The sequence below is a fragment of the Channa argus genome, chromosome 13 (genome assembly GCF_033026475.1).
Source record: "Channa argus isolate prfri chromosome 13, Channa argus male v1.0, whole genome shotgun sequence".
NCBI classification, from domain to species: domain Eukaryota; kingdom Metazoa; phylum Chordata; class Actinopteri; order Anabantiformes; family Channidae; genus Channa; species Channa argus.
Window position 1 is genome coordinate 9,250,528 of NC_090209.1, and position 17,007 is coordinate 9,267,534.

A 17,007-nucleotide genomic window follows, 5' to 3' on the forward strand; every position below is an offset into this window, starting at 1 on the left:
ATCCCTCTTATTGAGTGATGGATCTGAAAAAGCAGCTGAGCAAAGCGATCATGCTCTCCAGTCTTATTTCCTGGTGAAAAAACTACCCCATCCCTGTGAGCACCCCCCTCAGCTCAATATAGAGCTATGGAATTGCAAATGCCTCCCATCACACTGGGAGATAGATCTGAAGTGCTCAGAGGTCCTTTTGCCTGATACTACTGTGGCATGGAGTTGATGAAAGGATAAGCTATGTGAGAGAGTCGCACTGTAACACTAATCTCTCACTATATCTAATTTCCCAGGGAAAGTGGCAAAGTGTAATAGAGTGAAGGCAGAGCATAGGTTGAGGGGAGAAAAAGATGGTTTGACATGTTTTTACTGGGCTCAGGGGTGTATTGGCTGTGCTTATATCACCTCAAGGCTTGTATCACCAAAATCATGCTCATGTCACACATGATCTTTTCTTGAAATGTAACACCTGTGCACTGTCGTGAGACATCTGGGCGTCTTTTCATTACAGCTGAAGGGATACATTTACCACAGGCACCTCACACTTGTTCAGCCATGAGTGAAACACAAACTCCTGCCATTCTGAAGAAGAGCGCATAGAAACACCTTTTTTCATGATGAAACTGCTTTTTCCATGCATACTGGCAGCTGTTCTCACGTGTGCACTGGCCATGAGCATATCAGAGATAATGTCATGGGCAATTTCTGATGGGGTTTGCTGGCTGATAAGTCATTCAGAGGTTTAAGGTTACAACTGCTGGTACGATAGAGAAATTGTGTGTCAGGACATTTTAAACGGTGAATATAATGTTCTGCTCCAACTCTAATGGACTGAAGGCTCACACCTAGAAATAAGCACAGAAAAAAGCTGAATAAAGAATTGAGTGAGAAAACCTTGACTTGGGTAACATCTTCACAAGTCGCCACACTACCAGACCTTGAACACTGTCACTTGATGAGGTTTTATCATAGGGTGTTTTTTTAAGCATTTTGCAGAGATAAACGGAGACTTTACAGCATGTTGTTCTTCACATAGCTAATTTTACTCTGGTTTATTAAATAATGTTTGTGTAGGCCTGTGACCTAGGATTGTTTCAATGCATTAGATTATTTATTAAAAAATTATTAAATAAATACACATCCAAAAACCATTTTTGCATATCTTTTTATTATAACAAATATCTAATATATATAAAAGACAATCTGTCTGAGGTGTGGGAATATGGCTAAAAATCTAAATATCTGTGACACATTTTGGTAGAGCATCAGCAGACTGAGTATTTAAATAGAACAAGGGCTGAAAATTCACATGAAAAAAATGCTCACAACTAATTGCTGACCTGATTATTGTCTTATAATCCTGCATATGTGTTTTTTTTTACCTTAAAAAAAACAACAACAATGCCACACATACACAGGCAGCTCAGTTACACATGCAAATATAGCACAGGCATTCAGGCATGTCTCCCTTGGCCAAAAGGATCAACAGCGGAACTGAGAGAAGTGAAAGGCACATGGCACAAAAGCCTCACATTCGTCTTTGTTACCCAGAGTCAAAGCAACTTATCATAAGCAACAATGCCTGTGTGGATTCCAAAATCTAAAGGTGTTTCCAACAACCCAGCCTCACAGTGCAGCAGGGAGCTTGTAATGAACTCTTTGAGAATGTGATGAGGAAACAGACGCTGGGAACTTCAAAGGCAACCAGGAGCTTTCCCAAGCATTTAGACACATTATGGAAGTGTGGCCTCTGTTTCATAGGCCCATCTGGTAGAATCAAAACCCTTCAATACTAACAGCCATGTTCAAAATTGCCAATAAAGAACAAATTCATACAACTGTCTAAGTTTTATGGGAGCCAGAAGGCACTTTCATTGCTGCTTTTTTTTTTTTTTTTTTTTTTTTGTTTTGTTTTTAAACCAACCCAAAGCCTTTAACACAACTGCCCCTTCATTTACCAAGGACTCGCTGCCACATATAATAAATGTTTACTGCATTGTTAAGCCCTTTTCTAAATGATCCCAGACACTGTCAATGCCTTACAGTGGAGGAAAGGCTGCAGTGGGATAGAGACAATAACAGACATGATGCAGGGTTTATGAACCTATGGTAATACCTCTCCATTTCAATGGCATGTGTCACTTTGTCCAACATATTTACCCCTGCAGCTAGATCCCAGCCTCATGAGCTGCCTTCCTGGCCCCAAACATCAGTAAACAACAGCAGGCAGGTCGGTGAACATGGGAAGGCAGGAGACACGAAGGTCTGCAGAGGTGTGCTATGATTAGAGGTCACAGGTTCTGCCCTGAAATAGTAATTTACCCTAATGAAGCTCATAAAGCATCTGAATTATTTATACACGAAATGGATATCCTGATTCATATATGTTGTACTAGTCAAATGCCAAATCATATCTCAGAACACAATCAAAGTTGCAGTGAAATGTATCACAAATTCACAATCTTCTGGCAAAACCACAGGGACTTAAAGAAATGGATGTACAAAAAAAAACCCAAAATAAATACATTTAACGCTGCTGTGTGTGTTTATTAATAATGTAAGATGTGATTTCTTATTCAAGGAGAAACACATGGACAAAATCAGAGTGGGTGAAAGCAAACACCAGCAGAGTGGCAGATGTTCTTTTGATTGAGTAGGAGAAAAAAATAGAATATCTGGAGTTAAAATAAGAATGAAAAGAAAGGCATGAAGGGGGGAAAGGGAATGAGAGAGGGAGTCTCTTGGGTATTTAAAAGCATTCATTCAACCTTGAGCTGGGCTTGATCTGTGAAGAGAGGTCTTGACTGTGGACAGGACTGAACTAGAAGGCAGCTGCAGGCAATGAATACAGCAGGCAACACCCCAATCAGTTAAAACATGCTGATAGTACTGAGGACCAGCCACAGATGAGACGAAGGGGAGGATGTTATTTTTTCCCCCTCTGCATGACGAGGTATTTTTTCCTCTATTAGAGAGGTCAATCATCAAAGCAGGTCATACAATATGCTGCATTTGATTTTGACAATTTCCTTTTAAGTAACAGTCGCATGCATTCAGACGAATTCGGATTCTTTCCCCCTCAGTAAACCGTATAGTGCAATTATTCTGTCTCACAATAAGCTGCAATACTGCATCCCCATTGGCCTGGCTGGCTGCTCCACTTTAACTTTCGCAACCTCAAAAAAAAAAAAAATAAAAAACACACCACCTGATTTCACTTCTCCCTGTTACAGAGGACTCTGCACACAACAGTCACATAAAGTCACTAAGAGCCAGAGAGCAGTTGAAACATATCAGCCCGAAGACATTGCAATAGTAACCCTAGCCACAAAAAGGGATGTTTTGCACAATAGCTTTGATTTATAATGGACTATGACCCAGCATAAAGGAGAAGAAGAAGTGGGTGAGATCATTAAAGGGGAGGACATTGGAAGATAATTATAACTGAAAGGGAAGTGCGATTTCTAAAGGAACAAAGAAAGTTTTAAAAACTTGAGAATTCCCCAAACTGCATAATTATCTTTAATTCTGATGTTCGTAAGGATAGAGACCCAAATGAAAGGAAGTGGGCAGCTCTAATGTCTGTGATTGCTGGTCACAGCAAGCCCAAGACAACTGTGAAATGTGAAAAGTCTTCACGCATTTGCTGGTTTTGTTTTTTATATCATTATAAACGTAATATTCTACATTGCTGGACTCAAATCTGGACAACAAGCAGGTCGGAAAAAATTAATTTCATAAACCAAATAATAACCATTGAGCACATATATATTGCTCTTACAATGTAAGAATGAAATTCTTTCTCTGCATTTCTGCATTCTCGCCCGGGGAGCTGGACACTCGTGGTGGGTAGGCGGGGATTTGTTCCTCAGACTTCTGCATCCCGTCTTGCTGCTCTATCCATTGAGCTACCAGGCCACCATATACTGTATATTTTTACATACTATATGATGCAAGCCTAGCGTTAGCACATACAAACATTAAGGGACATAAAGTAAAAAGCTGAGTTCAGTTGCACGTGCACACCCTTCCCCCACTTCTCTGCTCAGGGCTCTACAGGCTCAGTTTTACTGCCAGCTGCTGATTGACTGCTAGTGAGCAGTGCAGGCAAGGCAAGAATGAAAAGACAAACACCTTGAGGAAGGTGTGCGTTGATTTGATGTGGTGTTACTGAGGCCAGAAAATCTACCACCTCTGTTCTGGTGCAGATATCCTACTGCACAGGAGGCATTAGTGCACCTGTTACATCCCAGTAAATAAACTGGGCTATGAAAACACTGTGTACTCGAGTCTGAAACCTTGAAGGCACAGACTGAAACATTTTGCTGTCCATGGTGCTGAATGAGACATGTTTTTCTAATAAGATGCAATTTGTTGCATTAAATAAACTGAAACAGTTAGTCTGAATCAACCAGCAGACAATTCAGCAGCAATTCGTTTGACTGCTGAATCGCTGAACCAGCACAGGTAAAGTTTCGGTGTTTTTGTGTATTGCAATCTCCTACACATACTGTAAATCCACCTGGGCATTAAAGTTGTTTGTTGTTTGTTGTTGCCCATGGTGACCCCTGTCCATGGCAACATTCCAACCACCAGGAGGTATTTTTGATGTGGCTGATTGGTGTACAGCAATTGTTTCGTTGCTGAGGTGAGGAGCAGAGAAAAGACGAGAAAAGGAGGTACAGAGCAATACAAGGGGAGTGCAAACAAGGAAAGAGATGAAGAAAAAAATACAAGTCAAAATTCAAGTCAATCCCTCGGGTATGTTTTCTGCTATTACAGTCTAGCAGTCACTCTGCTTGTCTGAATGTGATTGGCCGTCCCCTGAGAGTGCCCAAACTGTGGGATTATGCATGTTGTGCAAGCCAGTCTCTGTGAACAACACTACTCCAAGTTGCCCTATTAATTCCTAAAACCTTTCTTAGCTCAGCTTCCAAAGTCAGTGAGAATTACTGAAACTTTTAGACAATGACAGCATCTCACCATCTAATAGATGTCTGAAAATACCACAGGCTTAAAATAACTGGGCTGCAGCAACTCACTGGAAGTCACGTTTTCTTTTGCTACAGACAGTTCCTCCCTAATCATGTCACAACTTCAAATACTTCCTAAAATTAAAGTTTTATTTTAAAATATTCCAACATGCTCAATCAAAACCTCTGAAACAAGTGGTGTGATTCAGCATACTGCAGGGCACAGAGCCTCAGAAATGGCGGGATAATTAATGTTTGACTTCCTCCCTTGCTTTTAGTTTCACACAAACACAGCCACAAAGATCAATCACTCACTGAGAGCCTCACGCAGCCCCACAGTATTACCCAACATTATTTGGCATATTTCAGATATCATATGAGAAATGTTGTTTATTTGTGATTCAGTGAGCTACAACACTTACCACATAACTGCAACATCCTGGGTTTCAATTATGGGCCTGGACTTTTGTTATGTCAAGTTAAGTGACCTCCTTCTCTTGCTAATAGAAAAAAAAGCCCCAAAAAGGTTTTAATATGGCAAAACAGCAGTGACCAAAGCCTCTATAATAAATGTTTGCAAACTTTTAAATCAGCCCTGTCATTAAGAAACCCCGCACTGAGGCCATGCATTCAGAATTTGAGCAGCCCACACACATTTGTTGCCATCTCCAAATGTAGAGGTTGATTAACAGAAGTTACAGCACCTCTGATATTTTAATGATTACCTCTAGGACACAAGAAAAAAGCAACCATCTATAATAACTCAAAGTCAAAATGATCAGGTATTTGACTGGGTGGTTGGCTTTTGCTCTCCTCATTCGGTAATTAGTTAATTGTAACGGTGTCTGTGTGAGATGGGTGAGCCTAAACAGAAGCAAGCAATGCTGCTGAGCTGGAGTGGAAAACAATCAACCCCTGATCACACCCATCTTCTTGTTTACAGTCATGATCCATTTAACCTATTAGCTTCCAGCTGTGCTTGAAAATTACTTACAGGGCAGCAATCGCACAGAGACAAATGGAGCGAGCACAAATGAGTGAGGTATTAATCAGCAAAATAAATAACTAAATAAATAACACATCTCTGATTTCTGCAGTGTTACAAGGAGTCTAAAAACAACCCACAGATGTTCCTACTCATCAGAAACTTGTGAACACTGCCCTTTAAAAATAGAACATCCTCTCACTATGCACTGGGATTTATTTTTGGGCTGAACATGAGCCAAAAGTGGGCTATGGATTAAACACACATTGCTTTTTGATGATGAAGCATACGGCATTACAAGGCGACTTTGAAATTCTCCCCAGCCTTTTGAAGCTTTTCCCACCGATGTCACGCGTCTGTGTGCTCATTTCTCCTTGTTTGCTGATAGACTCAGTCAAGCTGAGTTCAGCCTGGGCTAATGGGTGAGCAGCCGTGAAGTCCCATATTCACAGAGATCATATTTCATTAAGACCAAGTCTAATGATCTCTTCCTACATTCTAATGGGCTGGAGTTCATTGTACACATCAGGTAAACAACATTGCAGGACTGTAACTGCTGTGTCATAAAAAAACCAATGACTGGAGAACAGCTGCAAAAACTCAAAACGTTGAGACACAGTAAAGTTTGCAACTGTCAAACTGTCACAGCCAATACGTCTGCCAGAGAAAGGCTAATTAGCAGAGCGTCAATGTGATACGTGAGGACTTTTAGACATTAACAAGACAGGAGCAAGACAAGAAACACATTTCCTGCTATAGTTCTGGTAATCCTGTGGTGTTGGACAAAGTAACCCTTAAGCATGTGATTATAAAAATAACTTCTTACTGTACCCAAAGGAGGCTGACTTCCACTTGCGGCAGGGGACAACTCTTCTGCAGCCAGCAGACGCCAATCTCCCAGGGTTCTCTGTGACTTCGACAGGTAGGGAGGCATGTCTCCTACAGAAGGAACAAACTGTATTACCAACAAAGCATAACTCAAAATACTTTTTCATCGTAAATGACTGATCTGCAATAAACTCCTCCATTTTCCACGGAGCTTTCTCCCCCGAGGTTTTCGCCTTTCATGCTTTCACGTCTGTGTACTTTATTTTTCACTATATCATAAGAGCGTCACTTTCTATTTCGGACATATCACGCATTTTGCATATCAGCTAACGTGTTGTGTTTTAACCTAATTTTTGTCTTTACAGAAAATATTAGATCACAGTTTGCTAAACGTGATCACTAACCAGGAAGTATTACCAAACCACCCAATATTACTAATGTCTCAAGAAAGCAAATTCGAGCTCTGAGCTCGTGAAATGTTAAAGTATTCTACTTAAAAGACCAAGATGTTTCCTGCTGGTCTCCATAAATTTCTGACTTTCATCAAGTAAAGACCTAAAACTTGCTTAAAGTAAATGGTTCAGAAATCTTGGTGTATTCATTCATCATCACACTCGTCAATTTCATTTTAGTACACAAAATTGCACTAGGTTGTTGTATACTTCCCTTCATAACCATGATTAACGTACTTAAAGCTTAAGCTTGTAATAAAGTATAATAAAGTACACATACAGTACTAATGTGTATTCTGCCATATACACTGCCATGTACACTGAATAAGTTGCCTTTATTTGTATTTGTCAGATTTTGTCTCCTGAACTAACTGTAAGAATAATGTGATGTCATTACATGTATTTGTAATCGGTGAAAATGTAACAATTACCAATTGTAAGGATTAGGGAAGAAAAGAAGATAAAACAACTTGGATAAACAAAAGTTTACATGTGCATTAGGTTTCTTTGTTGTGTCGCTGCAGTTTCATTGTTTGTGCTCGGTGCCCTGAAGTTAAAGCAGTTTTGTCCTCCAATGATCATTGTTGAGACATTTCTCATCTCCTTCCACTGGATACCATTTCCACTGAGACATTTTTTCTCATCTATTGCTTGTTAAGGTTCTCACTGAGCTGTACCGCATTTGGGGTGCTTGTCTCCAACAGGGCAGGCACATTTCTCAGACTGTCAACTCGCAGTCAAACACCAGCATCCATCTCACCCAAGGGAGGCTGAAACAGCCACATCTGCTCCAGTACAAAGAGCCATCAGGCCTATAATGACAGTCCACAAGTAGCTGCCAATCCAATTTTGAAATTTTTGTATGTGTACATATTTTAAAATAAATATCTGCAAATTGTTCAGTCAAAATGATTCCACATTTCAAATAATGTTACATAAGACCCAAACTCCTTTAAATCACAGTGATGCATTCAGCTTTTACTCAGCATCTGTATAAAAAAAAAAAAATCATTCACTGAAACCCTGAGTAATATCAGTGTATAATCATGTGGCCGCTTCCACATGCTGATGTTTCGGCATTATGAATTATTAATTACAGAAATGCTAATGTCTCTACTGAGGCTGAGTTTGGAGCAGTGAACCTTGAATTCTGGTTTTCACTAGTTACACTGAACTGTCAAGCAGTCAGACTTTGTTTCAGATCTGTCAGTGCACCTGACTAATGCACATCACCCACAGCTGCTTATGTGACTTTAAAACCATTTAAATCATTGTGTTTTCACACACATACACACACACACACACACACACACACACACAGGAGTTTGTTGATTAATTCCTGTGGAGGGGAGGTATTTTCTGCCTGAAATTCACTTTCCTTGGTCGAAAGAGACTCTCACAAGGACAAAGACAGCAGGCTTAGTGTTCTACTCATTGAAGTTGAGCATCGCTCTGCATAGCAACAACAGATGTAGAAAGAGATGATAGAAGACGATAGGTTTCTGCAAGCCCCCTGGAGAACACCGACCGGGGGGTGAAAGACAGCACTACACCAGTTCTGAAAACACACCACTGTCACCTCCATATGTACAGACAAATACTTTATCAGTTCCACTGCACTGACACGTACTGTCCCTGCTCCAGATAACCAGCTGTTTTAGGTTGAAGTTCTGTGTAAATTAAGTGCAGTTCAATACACAAAATGTGGTGTTTCATGGACATATCCAGACTGCAGATGGAAACATGCAGTTCCAAAGCCATTCCAGCAAATACTTAATCTGTTAGCAGCAAAAGAGGGCAGTCTCTTTGCTCCCACTTAAAACTATATGGTAATTCCTATAGTGTATTATGTGCTTTCTAAATGACCCTCCCAATCATTTTACAGTAAATAAAACAACAAGTGGGCTTGAATAAATGTTTAAATTGATTGGAAACACTTTGCGTACTGGTGGTCTATAGAGACATACGGTTAAAAGAGGTTTTGACCTCCATAACAAAAGCCAAGCAAAGCTTTATTCTCTTCATTGTCATCTCCTCAATAATGGAGGGGAGGGGGCTTTATAATCCCTACCTCGGTGCCAACTCACTGTGGAGAATTATTGGGAAATAAAAGCTGCAAAGCCAGACAAAGCTCTTCCCAAACAAGCCTGTCTGGCCTTTGTGTCTGACTAAAGACCCTGCTCAGAAGGCCCACAGTCATGACTACACCATCCTAAACTATATACATTTCAATTAGCCTTTCTGATCGCAGACTTTTGTAGGAAAGCTGCCACACATCACAATCCTCAAGCTCACCAGGCACAGGTGTAAATAACAGCACAAATGGACTTTCAAAAACCGCTCAGTAGCAGACAAGTGCACTTCCAACCTCTACTCTCATTGCAATCGGTGTGACAAAGTGCCAGACACCTCCTCAGCCGAAGGCTAGTGAGAGTTTATGAATGAGTGCTGTACAAAAGTGCATCGGGGAGTGGGAAGACCTCTTATCATCGAACATTCACTGAAGAACAATCCAATAAAAGCTTGTCACGGAGGCTGTTGGACACCTGCTTGCCTGTGGTTCTAATCACATCTGAATGAAACCATCCATTCTGATTACAGAGCAAGAGACAACTCAGACACGGCCATGTTGTTGTTGTTAATGTTGTTCTCTCTCTAGCCTCACAGTGTGTGTGTGAGAATACCCTCCTTCATCAACACGACCTATCTATTTCTTCACACACACACACACACACACACACACACACACACACACACACACACACACACACACACACACACACACACACACACACACACACTTCTGTCAAAGCAGTGCAGTGCAATCCTTAGGGTCCAGAGCTTATTTATTTGTGGCGCATTTGCCAAGTTCATTGGCTTTTCCATTATTAATGCTAATGAAACCTACCAAGCCATGCAACACAAAAAAAATGTTTAAAACAACCAGCTCACTTTGTGTCATAGTGTGGTATATTAACAGAGTGAAACATGACTGACCAAGTCTGCTGTAGTCATTTTAAACAGCTTTGCTCTGACAGGGGGAGGGGAAATTCACAGAAACGGACACAGCAATATGACAGTGCATCACTTTTAAGAGGTGAAACTGAATGCTTTACAATAATCTTATTTAATCATTAGAACAAGTAACATATTTAATGTTTTCACTGAGTTTAATTCCTTTATGTTTAGGAAAGCCGAGGTAATTCAAAATAATCGCCTCAAAACTAACTTGTGAAACTTAACCACTTTTCAGTGTTTAAAAACAACTTCAATATCTTTTTTACTTTATTTTAATAAAAAAAAAAAAAATCTAATAATATTAATATCTGGGTGTAGATTTTGAATAGTTAATGTGTGAAATTAGCTGACAAATAATGCTACATATCAAGTTTCTGCATCTAAAAATATGAGAGCCTGGTTTTCGTAGTATATATAGTTAACGAGCAGCTTTGTTGTGGAACCACTTTGCTGATCTGTGCTCAGGTGTAAAAATGGAGCTCTCACTGTTGTGTGTACTTTGTGTTACTTTAGAGGTGGTGGGTCCATTGATAAGACAGTGCATCCCAAGTTCAAAACAAAGACCCCATTTACATAATAATTTGGTGAATTAAAAAGTGAATGAAGAGACAACTTTTTAATTAAAGTGCTAATTTACAAAAATAAACTCTTCACTTGTAGTGTTTTACAATCCATGTTTCCTATTATAATGCTTGTTACATAAAATATTATGTCCCTCTTTCTCTGAATATATATGTTTATACACATTTATACAGTATGTGTCTTACTCACCTGCTCACAAGGCATTTAGTTGTTACTGGGTTTTTTATATTGCAACTGTCATTCCAGGAGTAAACATCTGGATTTATAGCCTCATAAACCAAATGCCTCCGCTTGTCTGCCTGTGGACATCAATGTTATTACTAACAATATCACAATGTGGATTAATGTTTATATCTTTTGTTAAATCTACTGATTCACTCACTGCACGACTTAAGAACACAACTGCACCCATGGGCAATATTATATCTGCACGGAACATACACAATCTGTTTGCTCATATGTGTTATGTGATTAACCCCACAACTGTAAAAACAGCAGCCAGGAGGCTGCATGACAGGCACCAGATCCTAGTCTGTAGTCTTCTCTCTGTTTCCACCCTTTAGTGACACATGAGCAGTGTTTAACAGAGTAAGGGTGGCGATACACTTTTTAAAAGTGCACCAGGTATCTCAAATTAATCACAAAATACAACTTTATCCTTGTTGGTGCCTGGAATGCCTAACTCACATATGTCTAATTAATAATGACCCTGCTAAAGCGCTCAGATCTGTTTAGAGAGGAAAATCAGATACAACAGTGAATGTTTTTTTTTTTTTTGTTGGCGGTTTTCAATTACAAAAATGCTGCACAGTAAGACTGAATGCCAGTGATGATAGTGGATCTGTGTCTCCTTACAGAACAGAGTTCCCCAGCATAAAATAAAACTTGTACATCGTGAACAACTTAATATTCTGAAACAGTTTCTAATACATTTTCAAATAACACTCATTACAGCATCAGAGGTTTTGAGCAGGGTTAAGATTTGGCAGCCATACCTCAAACACTAATGAAACACAAATTGGATTTTTATATTCAGTTGATTTTGTACAGTATTTATTACATTTTGATATAACCCATATTCCTTGCTGAGATGCTAGTGAGTAGCAGTAAAACGTCTTGCTTTAACTCATGCATACGCACATACACTGTACACACACACATACACACTCACTGGGTTGGTACATTAACAAAGACTGGCACACATCTCCAGGCTGCAGCCCTCTGGATTTGATGCAACTTTGTAAGGACACTGTGGGACATATAGAGCAGAAGAATAAAATGGGAGTGAAGGCGCTGCAGCACCTAAAGAAAGAACATACATGGCCTGGAAAAAACACAACCAAGCTCCACTTCACTCTGTTCAACATGTCAAGACACTGTGGAGACCTTAGTAAACAGTGCTACAGAAGCAGTTTGGATCCCACAGTGCAACATAAAGAGAGAAGCTGCAGATAAGGAGCATGTTGCCAGTGAGAGAAGCCCCATCATGCTTTACATGCAAGCTATATTTCCTAGCTGTGTCCACAACAGTGACGTAATAACATTACAGTTTTCAATCAGCCTACATTTAAACTCTGTCAGCAGACACACACCTACAAATCTTCAGCCACTAAAGTTCACATGGCCAACTTGCTAACTGCAGTGCACTGTGACCTTGGACTCCACTTGACATATAATCTCATCATTTCCTCTACACTGTAACATTCACAACCACTAATAATAGGCGCCACTCAAACCTGCCTCAATCCTTCATACAGAAAAACCACTTTCTCTAGCTGGCATCATAATCCTTGGATATTCAGTTCTTCACACTCAAATTGAAAGATTCTGTGTCAACACTATAAGGCCGTGTCTTCAATAAAGAATTTTCCCAAGCAATGTTTTGTTCCACACAAACAGACAAGGGACTGGAAAGTGTTTTATGAGGATATATTCAGAGGCAACTGCAGAGGGTGAAGACAAAATATGTTATTAGAGCAGCTAAATGTACCTGGCCATTCTGGAGGAGTCACATTCAGGCCTGGAAGACAGAAAAACTCTGGATCAATTAATTTGTCGAGCAAGTAAAAACAAGGATGCTGCAGTATGTGAGTAATGCGGCTAAAGACATGTACAGTCACATAAAACACCTCACTGACTGTGTGGCTTGATTCAGCAACCACAGGTACAGCTGGCAAGTTTAGCTGTTTGGCACTGAGGGTACATGAAGTAAATCAATCAGGCCTCCGAAGAAAGGGTCACACTTCCTGCAACATCTTAAATGTGACTAAATTTTACACTGATACTGTATTTTACATGTGTCAAGAAAGTCATCATTGCCAAAGCACTGCTTATTATCAATACAGTAGCCTGGGAATAAAAAGAGCTTCATTTTTTCATTTGGTGGACATTCTCAAGACCACAGCTAATGGTGCTGGTTTTAGATTTAATTTAGAGGAATTACACCTCAAAATAAGAAGACTCATAGGGAGAAATGACTTCTCAGTATCATGCAGAGTGATGGAAAATGAATGATAGAAAAGTAGAAAATAGCTTTTTTAATGGATGACATTTTAGCATGTCACAGCAGGGAAAGAACAAGTCTAAATAATAAAAATTAATGATGGATACATTTTATTTATCTGCCTTAGTTTCAGAGCCCTGGTGTGGAGTTGCAAGGTGAGACGTTCTATTCCCGATACCCTTGGTTCTGAAAGTAAAGTTCCCATTAATTTTCTTCTGAAGTATTTTTAGATGAGTCAGAGCTTAGATCACTTCCTCAGCTTAGATGGTCAATTCACTCTCCCATTTCAATAATCACTACAAGATGACCAAATATAGTTTTTCAAAGAACACCTGAATGTACAAGTCTTAAAAGCATAAAAACATAAGAGTGGAACTAAATTGCAATGTCCAAGGTACATTTTGATAGGAAACTATCACTAAGCGTTACACACAGTTACATGCATCTGAAAACCTATTTTTTGAATTAACCCACCAACTATGCTATAAATTGTTCTTACTACGACAACAAAGCATTTTGAATTTGCTCCTGCTCTAAATCTGAGACTCTGACTGGCTTCTTCTCCATAGCAACAGCAGCTCATAAAAGACACAAAATAACAGGACAGACAATATTTCTCAGCCTTAAATATTATTTAAGTCAAACCTAAGCCTTTAACATGAACCTATTGTATCATGAGTTACTTCTGTGACTTGTGTGATTACAAATCATGAGGATATTATTAAAAGGAAAAATTGCCTCCTCCCATATCAGCTGTATTTTTTTAAATCCTGATTTACTATCAAGTTCACAAGGCTTACATAATTAATGTTCCTAGTACACCAGTGCTTTTCTACTATGTGAAATAGACCCATTATACACACTGCACTCTCCATTTCTGTCATGACATATCATGCAGTTTTCAAAACACTCTGCAGTAAATGGTGTTCCAACAACAAGGAAAATACTCTTTACTCTAGCAAAATAAAAAGCAGCCCATTCAGTGAACCGTAGCACTAAGAGACAGCAAAGCAACTGCATGGCTGCATCAGGGAAAATTTGCGAGCCACCCTTCAGTTTTCACATGAACAAAACAAGGAGGTGAAAAGACAGCGACTAACAATACCATAATGTTGTGTAGTGCATATGTTCTTAGGAGAGGTGTATAGTTCAGCTTTTTGGTTGAGCTGGCTTGAGTAAATATTGATCCTCATTGCTGCTCAATGCTTTGGTGAAAACTCTTTGGCTGAGTGATTGTTTTGTCCTCTCTCATCTCTCTTAGAGATACTTTATTTTTGTATCTCTTGCATTGGTTGAACATCTGCATCTCAACGTCTGTTTTATTAGCATGGACAGCCAAGTGTTCCCTAAATATTCCATAAAGCACGGAACAAATCTTGATGCCACTGGTGTGTCGTTAGAGCAAACTCCATTACAGCTGAAAACTACAGCTACGTCAATATAATGCAGCGGCAGGATGAGATTCACTGACAGATGCTGCAATCCACATCCAATGGCAATTACTGAAACTATCGATTGTAGTGTATACAATCCATCACTGAAAAGGTGCTCAGACTGAAACCTTATTTTACAGATCTTTTAGTGAATGATATGTCTGTCTTTAAAGCTGCTCCCCACCCAGCCATGTGGACCGAACATCCTCAGAGAAAAGCACAGGAAAAAAGACGTGATCAGAGCCCTGGACAGCTCTGCTAGCATGCAGAAAAAAGCCTACTAAAAACTATTACTGCCAGTACTGCTAATGATGCTACTAATACTGTGCTAATACTAGTGTTAAAGCACAACTTCATCAAGAAAAGAAGCATAATATACCTTTTTTTTTAATCTTCTCTCTTTTATAAAAATTGGACCTGCATTACTGCAACTTGCGTAAGCTGCCTGGTTGAGTGCAAAACAAATAGCAGCTCAGCTTGAAACGCTATGAGTTGTACTTAGATCTGAGGTCAGTTGTCATTTGTATAACGTTCGTACACAGAAGGTTTGATAAAGTAAAACAGGCCTTTTTATAAGGCACATTGATAGAGCAATAATTCATTCTCCTCACTGTTTAAACTAAGCTTGTTTTTTTTTATGAAATGCATGAATTCCAAATTGTATTACATGATCTAAGGATGGATGTATTATCCTCATAATGATGGATACATGATTGGAAGATAGAAGACAATTTGAACTGTTTTTCCTCTGCACTGCACAGAAACACTGGCTTCTGGGGTTCATTCACTTGCATTCCCAAAGCCTTTTAAATAATGCATGAAAAGCCAAATCCCAGTGGAGGTATCATTCAGGCCTCCACAAGCTGTGAGATTGGTTTCTCCCATGGCGGCCAACAGAGAAACCAAATCTCCTGTGGCAGAATTAGGACTTCAAGCCGTCTCCTTCCTTAAACCAAATCTCAAACTGCTATCATTACTTTCATGTTAGTATCTTCAACATGCCCTTGACCTAAGTGCATGTGTGCCTGCATCTGTATGGATGGTGTAAATGGATGCCTTTTTCTTCCCATGTAGCTCAGATACTGAATCTGAGTACAGCCTGTTTCCTGTTGTACGGGAGGAAACAGACAGAGGGTACACCCAGGGCAAAAAATGCTGACTCAGAGTTTATCAATCGGCCTTTCTGCAAGAGTAAGTGCAAGTGCAAGTGGACACGACTGCACCAGTGCACTACTCTCCTCATTTCATCATAGATCCCCACCTGGAATGAACTGGAACATCATTAACGTAGGCCACACAGCTGCAATCATCAACACAGTGTTGTCCATGCAGAACCGTTTGCAGCTTGTTTTTAGTGTAATCATTCATGTGATTTCAAATATAATGCCATGTACCAAAAATGCAAGGAGACCTTTGCCTAAAGCTGTTTTTCTTTCCTTGCCTCTTTCAGGAGAGATCCACTCTAGTGTAATTACAAACAGATTATTTGGTTTTCACATTAAAATGCTGAGTAGGGTTGAAGAAATGGCTTCCAGCACTTCATCACATTACTGCTCTTATTATAGCAATTAGAAATAATAAAAAAAAACAGCACAGCGCCGAGGCGATAAAGGAAATACAGTAGATGTGGAGGTATTTCTTTTTTCTTCCTCCTGAATTAAAAAGAAAATCTGAAGTTAATACAGTTTGTCCAAGACGGGTCAGTGATAGATTGTTTAACTAAACTGCTTGGATCAGGGATTTTTTTCACCACAGTTACCCGGTTATTGGCTTTACTGATTATACTGTGTCATTCAGCAGAAACCATGACACCTATGAAACGCTTTGAGCTTTAGTGTGAAAATCAAAACAAAACTGGCATTCGAAGTAAAAAGTTGAATTAAAGTTTTTATCAAAAAAAAAAAAGAAGGCCATTCATCGCATGTTAGCCTCCTTGGTACACTACATACAAATTTCCAGAGTCCATATTAGTGAGACCAAAGTGATCTTTATTAATCAGCAACTAATTACAGGCAGAAATGTGTCTGGCTCAGCAGATCTAATGAGTCAGTCCAGTCCTCTGTAGTGCTTTGCTTCTCTTGTTTCTATCAAATTATGCATCTCTCAGGATTTACTGGGGCATGACCCCCACTGGCTGTCTGGCCTCTGCATAAAAGGAGGGTGGCACTTTTTCAAGAACACACAATTGTGCACACATACACACTATGTGCAGCTTGAACCAGCTTTCCTCATTAATCTTCTC

The 17,007-nt window shown here is 39.6% G+C and overlaps 1 protein-coding gene across 3 annotated transcripts in view; it reads right to left on the bottom strand.

Moving 5' to 3' along the window:
• The window catches only part of LOC137140081 (IQ motif and SEC7 domain-containing protein 1-like), a 78,027-nt gene that overhangs the window by 51,932 nt on the left and 9,088 nt on the right, over positions 1 to 17,007 (bottom strand). For 2 of the 3 annotated variants that reach the window (XM_067528173.1, XM_067528181.1), the window contains exons 2-3: positions 12,820 to 12,849; positions 6,781 to 6,888 (exon numbers count right to left, since the gene is read on the bottom strand). In XM_067528173.1, the coding sequence (XP_067384274.1) occupies positions 6,781 to 6,888; positions 12,820 to 12,849 (138 nt within the window). The remainder of the gene's footprint in view (positions 1 to 6,780; positions 6,889 to 12,819; positions 12,850 to 17,007) is intronic. The other variant, XM_067528174.1, reaches the window with a different exon arrangement.